Below are 13,778 nucleotides of genomic sequence, written 5' to 3' on the forward strand. Positions count from 1 at the left end.
TGAATATATGATTTTCAGAGTCAACTTTTCTTTTTTTAGAACAAGCCATATTAACAAAGATACTGGTAACTAAGCTCCTTCTATCTGTAATATTTGCATAGATGTCAGTGTGATTCGAGGGACAATAGAGTGATGAGTACCAGGCAGTTAGCAAGTTTGGTAGGCTATTAATGACCACCAGCACCATCAGAGCTTGGAGAAGCCTAATTTCCATGACTAAACGGTCACATGGCATTTGACTGCCTTCGTGACTAGTGACTGCCGGTGTGGCAGTAATATTGTCACCACAACAGCCCTAGCTATGCCTCTCAGCCGCTCTCTCTCCCAGGCCCTGCCTCTCAGCCTCTCTGTCTCCCAGGCCCTGCCTCTCAGCCTCCCAGGTTCTGCCTCCCAGGCCTTGCCTCTCTGGCTCTCTGTCCCGTAGGCCCTGCCTCTCAGCCTCTCTGTCTCCCAGGCCCTGCCTCTCAGCCTCCCAGGTTCTGCCTCCCAGGCCTTGCCTTTCTGTCTCTTTGTCCCGTAGGCCCTGCCTCTCATCCCCTCTGTCTCCCAGGCCCTGCCTCTCAGGCTCTGCCTCCCAGGCCCTGTCTCTCAGCCTCTCTGATGAATTAGGGTCACTAACTAGTTTTGAACTCCTCTCACCTCGTTGTCTAGGTCTTAATTGGATACAAATTGAAAGGAGAAACCAAAAACACTCTGCCCTCCATGGAAGGAGTTTGACACCCCTGCTCCAAGGCCTACAGTATCTGCCTCTCTGCCTCTCTGTCCTTTGCTTCCTAGGCCCTGTCTCTCTGCCTCTGACACGCTTTGCAGACACCAACCGGAATATCGCAGAGTACCCCGCCGAATACACCACTTGTCCCTTTAGTCAAAGCAGCTAGTGCCTTCATAACAACAAAATAAACAAACATTATCAACGTGCAAAAAGTGAATCTCTATAACACCATAAGCATGCATAAAAACGTATTTACATGCAACATAAATGATTATTCCATTAGATTACAGTTAACGAAATGTACGCTTATTCCGGTATAAATTAATGTATTAAATTTATTATACAAGATTTAAAAATTCTATAGCACAACGGCAGAGTCATGTCTGAAGTGTAAAACTACTAATGACCCAATAATTCATGCCTTCTGGGAATGTTACAAAATCCAAAGTTATGTATGTCAGAGGTATTGCAATGTAAATTTACTTTCAATTCGTCTGTCTGTATATTTCAAGACATGTCATATGAGGGTGTAGTGAGATAACTGACGGGTTGGACAATACTCTTCTCATCAATTATCTTTAAAAAAAGCGTATACTCAAAAACTGGAAATCAGCCAATCCTCCATCGTCCACGCAATGGAAAATGCTTTATTATCTAAAAATTGAAAGCGTGTGGGCGACGGAGAGAAACAAAACAGTACCGTTTGAGAACATGTGACAGAAAGTGATGCGGGCGCCGGAGATAAGAGTGGGGGTCTAGTGGGTCTGGGTAGGGGTGATGTAGTCATGTTTGTATTTGTATGTGCATGTTTTGTATTGTTTATCAAATATTTTTTAAACATCTTATAAAAATGTAATAACAATAATAATGATTAATACAAAAATAGATGAGAAAACAATGATTTTTATTGTTAAACGTGACTCTGTAAACTGATAATGTCAGCTAGCTAGAGTGGGAAAGTTAGCTGGTCCGGCTGTTGGACGTACTGCTGACGTTTCACCACGCAGACTACGTTCATACAATGTTATTGATTACTGCATTGTTGAGTTTAGAGCTTGCAAGAAAGGCATTTCACTGTACTTGCATGTGACGTTAAAACTTGAAACTGAAACTTGAATTTCGCCCCCCCCCCCCCCCCTAGGCTTCATTGAAAATGAATGGGCTACCCTGTCCACCGTGCATCGTACCGGCTGTATTTCTGTATTTTGAATGTTATATATCTTGAGAACGTGATTGCTGACATGCAAAACATTTGGACTATATCAACAATGGACGAATGAAACTAATACCAAAAGATAGTTTTTGGGTGGAGTTTTCCTTTAAGGCCTCTGCCTCCTAGACCCTGCCTCTCAGCTTCTCGGGCCCTTCCTGCTCTGTCCTCTGGGTGGACACTGGGCTGAGGACATCACAGACTTATAGCCACATGATTACCCATGAAAACATTTATGGAATGTCCTGTGTTCTTTAGCGGAGCACATCCTAAAATGCTTCCCAGGTGCTGGATTGAGTAAGCACTTCTAAGAATGCAAAGTTTTGACCTGCAATGAGCCTCATTGGTTAAGTCTTGGTATGTCCTGTGTGACAGCAAATGGTAACGCCAGAATATCATTCTGTGTGCGAGAGATAGACATGCTGGTATTCTGGCTGTGGATTGCAGTGTTAGGTGGAGTGGCATCTATAATGTGTGTGTAATGTGTGGGTGTGTGTGGGTGTGTGTGGGTGTGTTTCAGGCTGAACCCTGGCCTGGTGCAGTGATATGACCTAGGGGTATGGTTGCAAAGCTACCGGTAATATACCAAAATTACCGGAATCATCTGTAATCTGTCGCAATCTATGGAAGTTTTGGTAATTTATACTTTAATAACTTTTTTAAAGTGTATACATTTTTTATATCTGTGTCCATATTGTCCATGAGTTTCTAGAGCAGAGACCTCATGGTGCAAGAGAAAATAGCCTTATTAAAAGCATCTAATCAACATTGCCATTATTTTCAATTAACTCTGCAACTCTTCCAACTATAGTCTTCCTTCACAACTGACACCAGTTTGACCCCAGTCCATTTACACAGCTCCAGACATTATTATGAGCTGTCCTCCCCTCAGCAGCCTCCACTCTACTATACTTTGCAATTGTGAATGCCTGTGTGTCTGAATGACCCTGGTATTATGAAAGGAGCAGGAAGATGGGAGAAAAGACTTAAATGATACACCACAGTGGAATCGCCATCAGTGCTATATTTGAATATGTGACTTGATTACAGTCCTTTTTTGTTGCTGAATCTCATGTCATGTTAAATCTTTATGGAATCACATGGTTCTATTAGGGAATCCTACAGTTAAACACAGATTGAATCAGTGGCCATTTTTGATGTAATGTATTTCAATAAATAGGAATGTTGAATCAAAGGCCAGAATCTGCCATTGGATTTCATTCTAAAGTTCCAGGGAGACGCTTTTCATCCAGGTGATAGAGGGAATATGCTGTTCAGAGCAGACAGAGTGCATAATGTGCTGTACCCATCCATAGCCACAACAACATGTCATCAATATACACAGTGATGAGCACAGCATCAGCTGACCCAGTCCACTCAGCTCACACTGTTCCCTTCACCACACACACAAGCACGCATGCACGGAGGCACACACGTTATCGCCACAGCTTTTCTCATCACATAGCTGACAGTGGTGATTACGATGAGGATGATGTGTCTGGTGCTACACGGAGGGGAATCACTTCCACTGGAGGATTAGGTCTAGTTACACAGGTAACAGGTCAGGTAACCCTGGGTGACAGGTGTAATCCTTGGGGTGAGGATCATCTGGGGGGACACTAAGGAGCGGTGACATCACATGGAGATTACGTCATTGTCCCAGGTGGTGGCGGTGACCCAATGAGTCATTGTCTTTATCAGAGCTGTGTTACTCACCAATACAGCTGCAGTACTGGCCTGAGATACAGTTGCCACATAAAGGCTTTTGGATATTTGAGAGAATGTTTAGAATCCTAAACAACCTGCCCAGTGTTCTTTAAAGTACAAATTAACAAAAAGCCAAACAGACATCCAGTGTTTCAAGCAGCCACACTGGCTAATGATTATGTCTAATGTTTCTTCTCTCTCTCTGGTTGTTGTGTGACAGTTTCGATGTGGACAACGGCACCTCGTCGGGGCGCAGCCCACTGGACCCCATGGCCAGCCCGGGGTCTGGGCTCATACTGCAGGGCAACTTTGTCCACAGTCAGCGGAGAGAGTCCTTCCTCTACCGCTCCGACTCGGACTATGACCTGTCACCGAAGTCCATGTCCAGAAACTCCTCCATCGCCAGTGACATGTGAGTGTTCCTTTCTCCAGCTGCCTCTCTGTTCACACTCAGTCTCACACTCTCTCTCTTGTTCTATTTCAGTCGATCATAGCTCACCTATTGCCGCCCCCCATCCACACACACACATTATCTTTCTACACATGCATTACTATTTCTCTCACTGAAGAGATGGATTGTTTTCATAGAGGTTATTTAACTTGATAGCTGTCTGTCAGTGTGCTTGTTGTCCCTCCCCAGGCCACTGTTTGATTGAGGTGTCACGTCTCTATTGTAAGCCTGTTTCCCTCAGCAGTAGGGGAAAGCAAATCTTACACTTGTAGGACAGCTAGCTGTAGTACCCTGAGTGTGAACCTTGAGAACGTAAAGGCCTTGCATTCTTCAGTTAGTTTGGTGATCACATTTGAAGGCTCTATTTTTAGGTATGTATTGTCTTAAATTCCTTCACTTACTACAACTATAGATTGCCATTGGGTCACCAACTTACTCGTTATCCCCAAGGTGACCAAATCAATACACACACATCTAAGGTTTCCAATGTGCTTCAGTTTAATTTCTGCCTCTCTTCTAGCTTTAGTAACGGACACACATGTAACTTGAACAGTAAACACAGAGACAGAGATGACAGAGACAGAGATGACAGAGACACAGAGACAGAGACACAGAGAGAGACACAGAGAGAGACACAGACACAGACACAGAGATGAGTTACCATTGAAGTGTATTAGTATAGAGCTGTGTAACCATCAACCATCTGCCACTTACCATGACTATCCAGTTACGCTCAAACAGGAAATTATGTATTGACTGAAGACAGTGTATCTCCATTCAGTCTGTAGTAAGGCGGTAGCCATATCCCTCCTGTCTCTCCCTGTCACTAGTGTTGCGTCCCAAATGGTACCCTATTCCCCATGTAGTGCACTACTTTTGTTTACCCACGTAGGGCTCTTGTCAAAAGTAGTGCAGTATGTTGGGAATAGGCTGCCATTCTGGACACACCCTATGATAGTGGCTGAATGACCCTGCCTTAGTCTAACCCACCTATTAGAATACCACACTAAAATCACCCTGCCTCTCTAAATGGTATTGATCACAAGTTCACAAGCCAGCTCCTCGCCAGGCTCTATGTTACATGATGTTCATACTGAGTCCCTTTACTTTTTCCAGTTGACACATCCAGACCAACTTACAGGAGCAATTGTAGTTAAGTGCCTTGCTCAAGGGCACATCAACATATTTTTCACCTAGTCAGCGCAGGGATTCAAACCAGCAACCTTTCGGTTAGTGGCCCAACACAGTCAATCACGGATTACAAAAAGAAAACCAGCCCCGTCGCGGACCAGGATGTCTTGCTCACAGACAGACTAAATCACTTTTTTGCTCGCTTTGAGGACAATACAGTGCCACTGACACGGCCCGCTACCAAAACCTGCGGGCTCTCCTTCACTGCAGCCGAGGTGAGTAAAACATTTAAACGTGTTAACCCTCGCAAGGCTGCAGGCCCAGACGGCATTCCCAGCCGCGTCCTCAGAGCATGCGCAGACCAGCTGGCTGGTGTGTTTAAGGACATATTCAATCAATCCTTATCCCAGTCTGCTGTTCCCACATGCTTCAAGAGGGCCACCATTGTTCCTGTTCCCAAGAAAGCTAAGGTAACTGAGCTAAACGACTACCGCCCCGTAGCACTCACTTCCGTCATCATGAAGTGCTTTGAGAGACTAGTCAAGGACCATATCACCTCCACCCTACCTGACACCCTAGACCCACTCCAATTTGCTTACCGACCCAATAGGTCCACAGACAATGCAATCGCAACCACACTGCACACTGCCCTAACCCATCTGGACAAGAGGAATACCTATGTGAGAATGCTGTTCATCGACTACAGCTCAGCATTTAACACCATAGTACCCTCCAAACTCGTCATCAAGCTCGAGACCCTGGGTCTCGACCCCGCCCTGTGCAACTGGGTCCTGGACTTCCTGACGGGCCGCCCCCAGGTGGTGAGGGTAGGTAACAACATCTCCACCCCGCTGATCCTCAACACTGGGGCCCCACAAGGGTGCGTTCGGAGCCCTCTCCTGTACTCCCTGTTCACCCACGACTGCGTGGCCATGCACGCCTCCAACTCAATCATCAAGTTTGCGGACGACACTACAGTGGTAGGCTTGATTACCAACAACGACGAGACGGCCTACAGGGAGGAGGTGAGGGCCCTCGGAGTGTGGTGTCAGGAAAATAACCTCACACTCAACGTCAACAAAACAAAGGAGATGATTGTGGACTTCAGGAAACAGCAGAGGGAGCACCCCCCTATCCACATCGACGGGACAGTAGTGGAGAAGGTGGAAAGTTCCTCGGTGTACACATCACGGACAAACTGAATTGGTCCACCCACACAGACAGCGTTGTGAAGAAGGCGCAGCAGCGCCTCTTCAACCTCAGGAGGCTGAAGAAATTTGGCTCGTCACCAAAAGCACTCACAAACTTCTACAGATGCACAATCGAGAGCATCCTGTCGGGCTGTATCACCGCCTGATACGGCAACTGCTCCGCCCACAACCGTAAGGCTCTCCAGAGGGTAGTGAGGTCTGCACAACGCATCAACGGGGGCAAACTACCTGCCCTCCAGGACACCTACACCACCCGATGTCACAGGAAGGCCATAAAGATCATCAAGGACAACAACCACCCGAGCCACTGCCTGTTCACCCCGCTATCATCCAGAAGGCGAGGTCAGTACAGGTGCATCAAAGCAGGGACCGAGAGACTGAAAAACAGCTTCTATCTCAAGGCCATCAGACTGTTAAACAGCCACCACTAACATTTAGTGGCCGCTGCCAACATACTGACTCAACTCCAGCCACTTTAATAATGGGAATTGATGGAAATTATGTAAAAATGTATCACTAGCCACTTTAAACAATGCCACTTAAATATAATGTTTACATACCCAACATTACTCACCTCATATGTATATGTATATACTGTACTCTATATCATCTACTCTATCTTGCCATCTTTATGTAATACATGTATCACTAGCCACTTTAAACTATGCCACTTTATGTTTATATACCCTACATTACTCATCTCATATGTATATACTGTACTCTATACCATCTACTGCATCTTGCCTATGCCGTTCTGTACCATCACTCATTCATATATATTTATGTACATATTCTTTATCCCTTTACACGTGTGTGTATAAGGTAGTAGTTGTGGAATTGTTAGGTTAGATTATTTGTTGGTTATTACTGCATTGTCGGAACTAGAAGCACAAGCATTTCGCTACACTCGCATTAACATCTGCTAACCATGTGTATGTGACAACAAAAAAAAAGATTTTTTAATTTTATTTTTTATTTTGAACACTCTTAACCACAAGGCTACCAGCTAACCCATTTGCAATGCAGTGTTAGATGTTTGTTTAGTATTTTTTTATTGGTATTTCGTTTTTTTTCTTGTCACATACAGTACACCGGATAGGTGCAGTGAAGTGTGTTGTTTTACAGGGTCAGCCATAGTAGTACGGCACCCCTTTACTCTGGAGGCCAGCTGTTACTCTGGGGGCCAGCTGTTACTGTGGGGGCCAACTGTTACTCTGGAGGCCAACTGTTACTCTGGGGGCCAACTGCTACCCTGGGGGCCAACTGTTACTCTGAGGGCCAACTGTTACTCTGGGGGCCAACTGTTTCTCTGGGGGCCAACTGCTACCCTGGGGGCCAACTGTTACTCTGAGGGCCAACTGTTACTCTGGAGGCCAACTGTTACCCTGGAGGCCAACTGTTACTCTGGGGGCCAACTGCTACCTTGGGGGCCAATTGTTACTCTGGAGGCCAGCTGTTACTCTGGGGGCCAACTGTTACTCTGGAGGCCAACTGTTACCCTGGAGGCCAACTGTTACTCTGGGGGCCAACTGCTACCCTGGGGGCCAACTGTTACTCTCGAGGCCAGCTGTTACTCTGGGGGCCAGCTGTTACTCTGGGGGCCAACTGTTACCCTGGGGGCCAACTGTTACTCTGGGGGCCAACTGTTACCCTGGGAGCCAACTGTTACTCTGGAGGCCAGCTGTTACTCTGGGGGCCAACTGTTACTCTGGAGGCCAACTGTTACTCTGGGGGCCAACTGTTACTCTGGGGGCCAACTGCTACCCTGGGGGCCAACTGTTACTCTGAGGGCCAACTGTTACTCTGGGGGCCAACTGTTACTCTGGGGGCCAACTGCTACCCTGGGGGCCAACTGTTACTCTGAGGGCCAACTGTTACTCTGAGGGCCAAATGTTAATCTGAGGGCCAACTGTTACTCTGGGGCTTATCATTGATGTACTGTAAAATTAGAAACCGATGTCTTTGCTATCTAACACTGACATGAATCCCAAACACAGTATATTGGACTAAATGACTTGCTTTTCTAGGGAAACAAACATAGATGTCTCTAAGGAAATAATTTACTGACAGAATCTTATTGAAATTTCTTTGGTGCCTCTATGTAAACAGTTCTGTCTGCAGATAAAAAATAAATAAATCCTGCTGGGTACTAGCTAACACAAACCAGTGTTAGGGGCTGGGGGGAGGGAAGTCAGGAGGAGAGGGAAGCTGGAATGCAACCTCTAGCCTAATCTCTCTCTCTCTCCCTCCCTCCCCACTCGTTCTCTCTCTCTCTCACGCTCTCTCTCAGTTCAATTTAAGGGGCTTTATTGGCATGTGAAACATCTCTCTATCACCCTCCCTCTCTCTCTTTCACTTGTCCTGTTTTTCAAGCTCTATAAAAGTATTTTCCCCTTTACTGAAAAGGTACGATATAGAAGAATGTTATGGAGAAATAGAGGATTGAGATTGCCTCTGTAATAGTTTACCAGTTTACTTCTATGACCATAACTACTACTGCTGCTAATGAAATGTCAGTGATAGGATGTGATAACCTTGGAGCAGGTGATTTTTCTTCATGTCTATTTCTTCCTCCCATTCCCGCCCTCCCTCTTTCTCTAAGTTCAGAGGGCAGTGTTTGTGGCACATTCCACCCTAGTCTCCTAGGATGACAGGGCATGATGCCACCCCCTTACTTTGTGCCCACAGACTTGTGGCAGCACAGGAAGTGGGTGGTGATTGGGGGATAAAGTGAGGAGGGGTTGGGGGGATTGCACACTGTTTTACACCCACAGGAACCCAGGGAGACAGTCATTTAGAAGGAGAGGAGGAAAGAGTTTTCTTGCGGTCGTTGTGACCAGTGTCAGAATTTAGGAGCTGCCATGCGAGTCATTGGCAGGTTTTTCAGAGAACCGAGGGTCCACTCTATTGGCACGTTCCTGGCTCGTGGTAAAAAGTGAAAGTGCATAGAGTCAATGAAGAAGCAGATATGTTTATAGATATATCCATAATATAACCTAGTAGACGTGCCATATATCCATGCTACACGTACTGCCATAACATGGCTGGAGTCATTTCCTCTTTGTCACCGAGCGGGTGGAAATTTGAAGGTCATGTTTAGATCTGTGTATAAAAGTGTGTCCAGGTGTGTCAAAAAATAAAATGTAACCTCTCTTTATCTTGTTCTCTTTTTGCAGTCATGGCGACGATATGATTGTAACACCATTTGCACAGGTGAGCAATGGCGCGCACATGCTAAACAAGTTGTATTGTGTTGTTTTGCTGCCTAATTCCTTGGGGAAACCACAGTAGAGTATGTTATCATGATATTGTGCAATAGACACAGGCCCATTGTTCAATCACTGTTCAAACGTGTGAGATTATTTTGAGGGTTTTAATGTTAATCTGTCCTGATCTCCTTCAGGTTCTGGCCAGTCTAAGAACTGTACGGAATCATTTTGCTGCATTAAGCAATTGTTCACAAGACAGAGCGTCCAACAAGTAAGTCCTCAGAAGCATACACTGTATACTCAATGAATCTGTATTTACTGCTGTGTAGTAGTCTAGAGCAAGGCACCCAAATAACCAATTTATTGCCAAATATTAGTGTTGTTTTTCTTTTTTGGGACTATATATGTATTTATATGATGATATCTCCAAATGAAGTCTCCTGCTATGGTGTTTTGTTAAAAATGGCTTCAGTATTCCCCATACCATCTCTCTTTGGTCTGCGCGCTATACAGCCAGGCACTTGCTGCTGCTGCATTTTACACAATGTGGTGGAGAAGACGTGAATGTCACTCCTTTGCTGTAGTTCTCCCCCTACTGTTCTTGACTGGGACTACAACAACACTCAGTAAAGGTGCCCCCCTGCCATATTGCTCCTGTTCAACGTGAGATCTGTGATGAATGAGGACTTTTTCAGCTGAACAGGGAACGGTGCAGTATATTGACCTCTGTTAGTGAGACAAAGAGGGGGATAAAGAGAGGGGGAAGATAGATAGGAGGAGTTCGATAGGGGAGAGATGGGAGGTTGTGCAGTAGTGTTGTTTTGGGAGGAGATGTATCAATGTGTGTTTTGTTTCTCCCCACACCAGGAGATCACCCATGTGTAATCCACCACCCATCACCAAGACCACCTTCACAGGTACGCTGATAGTCTTTAAGTGTGGTCTCTGTGTATGTTAGTGTGTGTGTGTGTGTGTGTGTGTGTGTGTGTGTGTGTGTGTGTGTGTGTGTGTGTGTGTGTGTGTGTGTGTGTGTGTGTGTGTGTGTGTGTGTGTGTGTGTGTGTGTGTGTGTGTACTGTATGAATATGTTGATACAATTGAAAGGAGGGAGAGAAAATAAATGCTCTACCGTTCTACAGCAATATTGTCCATTCTATCAGCTGTGGAAAAGGCAAGAGGCCTTGATGATGGTGTCATGGCATTCTGATATGACAGATGGGGGGATGGGAACTGTCAGAGACGGAGGATGATGATACAGACATCCTTTAGTGGGAGCCAAACAATAGGACACTGGATAAAAACCATCCATGTTTAGAAGAGATACGCCTCTAGCTACAGTATAGCACAATGGGAACCAAAAACCATATAGGCTGCAGGACAGTGGTTAGCAACCCTGGTACAGTACGACCAGCAGGACTGTTTGACTTGTGGTTTGTCTGTCTGTCTGTCTGTCTGTCTGTCTGTCTGTCTGTCTGTCTGTCTGTCTGTGTGTCTGTCTGTCTGTCTGTCTGTCTGTCTGTCTGTCTGTCTGTCTGTCTGTCTGTCTGTCTGTCTGTCTGTCTGTCTGTCTGTCTGTCTGTCTGTCTGTCTGTCTGTCTGTCTGTCTGTCTGTCACTCAGCCTTGTGTGTAAAGGCTTCTGTGCCCAAGTGCTGTCAGGCGCCATGCTCCATCCCCTGACTGATAGCTCATAGCCTGCCCCTACATTCCACACAGCCCTATGGGATCCTGCTAGCATCATGTCGCTACATTCCACACAGCCCTATGGGATCCTGCTAGCATCATGTCGCTGCTGTACGTCTGTGGCTGTGCTTAGCAGGACAGTGTGACCCCTCACCTTTCACTACCCACTGTAGCAGTGACCTGGGTATACAGTGATAGGAGGTAAGTGGAATGACATCTAAATCAGTGTGTCTAACTAACACACCATGAAAGGGACCGGGAATTCACAAGCAATGTACTTAATAACCCAGAGCCAACCAACAGAACAGTGAAATGACAATATCAAATTAGCTTTCATATTGTACTGTATGAAATCTGTAAGATACAGATTGTGGGCGGCCTTTGTCAAAGAGGAGAGGATAGTCGTGCACTTTTTCTTCAGCATAGGGCTTCTCTCTCAGATGTTTTTGTTAGGGAGAGGCAACAGGGATAGAAGCCCAGTGGACCAGAAGAGATCTGTTCTTGAAGGGCACCTCTCCTTGCCCTCTAGCACTACGTAAGGCTGGCAGTTTGGCAGGGTGAGCAGCCAACCGTTGTAGTAGGTCCCATATTCTGTTAGTTGGTCCTGTAGTAGGACCCATACTCTGGTAGTATGTCCCATACTCTGTTAGTAGGTCCTGTACTAGGAACCATACTCTGGTAGTAGGACCCATACTTTGGTAGTAGGACCCATACTCTGGTAGTAGGTCCCATACTCTGTTAGTAGGTCCTGTAGTAGGAACCATACTCTGGTAGTAGGACCCATACTCTGGTAGTAGGACCCATACTCTGGTAGTAGGAACCATACTCTGGTAGTAAGACCCATACTCTGGTAGTAGGTCCCATACTCTGTTAGTAGGTCCTGTAGTAGGAACCATACTCTGGTAGTAGGACCCATACTCTGGTAGTAGGTCCCATACTCTGTTAGTAGATCCTGTAGTAGGAACCATACTCTGATAGTAGGAACCATACTCTGGTAGTAGGACCCATACTCTGGTAGTAGGACCCATACTCTGATGGTAGGTCCCATACTCTGGTAGTAGGTCCCATACTCTGTTAATAGGTCCTGTACTAGGAACCATACTCTGGTAGTAGGACTCATACTCTGGTAGTAGGACCCATACTCTGATGGTAGGTCCCATACTCTGGTAGTAGGTCCCATACTCTGTTAATAGGTCCTGTAGTAGGAACCATACTCTGATGGTAGGTCCTGTAGTAGGAACCATATTCTGGTAGTAGGACCCATACTCTGTTAGTAGGTCCTGTAGTAGGTCCCATACTCTGGAAGTAGGACCCATACTCTGGTAGTAGGACCCATACTCTGGTAGTAGGTCCTGTGGTAAGAACCATACTCTGGTAGTAGGTCCCATACTCTGTTAGTAGGTCCTGTAGTAGGTCCCATACTCTCATATTAAGTCCTGTAGTAGGTCCCATACTCTCATGGTAGGTCCTGTAGTACGTCCCACACTCTCATATTAGGTCCTGTAGTAGGTCCCATACTCTCATTGTAGGTCCTGTAGTAGGTCCTATACTCCCATAGTAGGTCTTGTAGTAGTTCTCATACTCTGTTAGTAGGTCCCATACTCTGATAGTTGGTCCTGTAGTAGGTCCCATCCTCTGATAGTAAGTCCAATACTCTGTTAGTAGGTCCCATACTCTGTTAGTAGGTCCCATACTCTGATAGTAGGCCCTGTAGTAGGTCCCATACTCTTTCAGTAGGTCCCATACTCTGTTAGTAGGTCCCATACTCTGCCAATAGATCCCATACTCTGTTAGTAGCGTCCGTACTTTGCCAGTAGGTCCCATACTATGCCCATAGATCCCATACTCTGTTAGTAGGTCCCATACTCTGTTAGTAGGTCCCATACTCTGATAGTAGGCCCTGTAGTAGGTCCCATACACTTTCAGTAGGTCCCATACTCTGTTAGTAGGTCCCATACTCTGCCAATAGATCCCATACTCTGTTAGTAGGTCCCGTACTCTGTTAGTAGGTCCCATATTCTGATAGCAGGTCCCATTCTCTGGTAGTAAGTCCCATACTGTGATAGTAGGCCCTGTAGTAGGTCCCATACTCTTCCAGTAGGTCCCATACTCTGCCAATAGATCCCATTCTCTGTTAGTAGGTCCCGTACTCTGTTAGTAGGTCCCATATTCTGATAGTAGGTCCCATACTTTGATTGTAGGTCCTGTAGTTGGTCCCATACTCTGCCAATTGCTCCCCTACTCTGTTAGTAGGTCCCATACTCTGCCAGTATGTCCCATACTCTGTTAGTAGGTCCCATACTCTGATAGTAGGTCCTGTAGTAGGTCCCATATTCTGATAGTAGGTCCCATACTCTGATGGTAGGTCCTGTAGTAGGTCCCATATTCTGATAGTAGGTCCTGTAGTAGGTCCCATATTCTGATAGTAGACCCTGTAATAGGTCCCTTACTCTGTCAGTAGGTTCTA

The 13,778-nt window shown here is 45.9% G+C and overlaps 1 protein-coding gene across 5 annotated transcripts in view; it reads left to right on the forward strand.

Moving 5' to 3' along the window:
* Positions 1–13,778, forward strand: part of LOC139577053 (3',5'-cyclic-AMP phosphodiesterase 4D-like) — a 257,186-nt gene that overhangs the window by 220,946 nt on the left and 22,462 nt on the right. For 4 of the 5 annotated variants that reach the window (XM_071403792.1, XM_071403793.1, XM_071403794.1 and 1 more), the window contains exons 2-5: positions 3,850–4,041; positions 9,599–9,635; positions 9,826–9,902; positions 10,499–10,548. In XM_071403792.1, the coding sequence (XP_071259893.1) occupies positions 3,850–4,041; positions 9,599–9,635; positions 9,826–9,902; positions 10,499–10,548 (356 nt within the window). The remainder of the gene's footprint in view (positions 1–3,849; positions 4,042–9,598; positions 9,636–9,825; positions 9,903–10,498; positions 10,549–13,778) is intronic. The other variant, XM_071403798.1, reaches the window with a different exon arrangement.

This window comes from Salvelinus alpinus, chromosome 5 (genome assembly GCF_045679555.1).
Source record: "Salvelinus alpinus chromosome 5, SLU_Salpinus.1, whole genome shotgun sequence".
Taxonomy (NCBI): domain Eukaryota; kingdom Metazoa; phylum Chordata; class Actinopteri; order Salmoniformes; family Salmonidae; genus Salvelinus; species Salvelinus alpinus.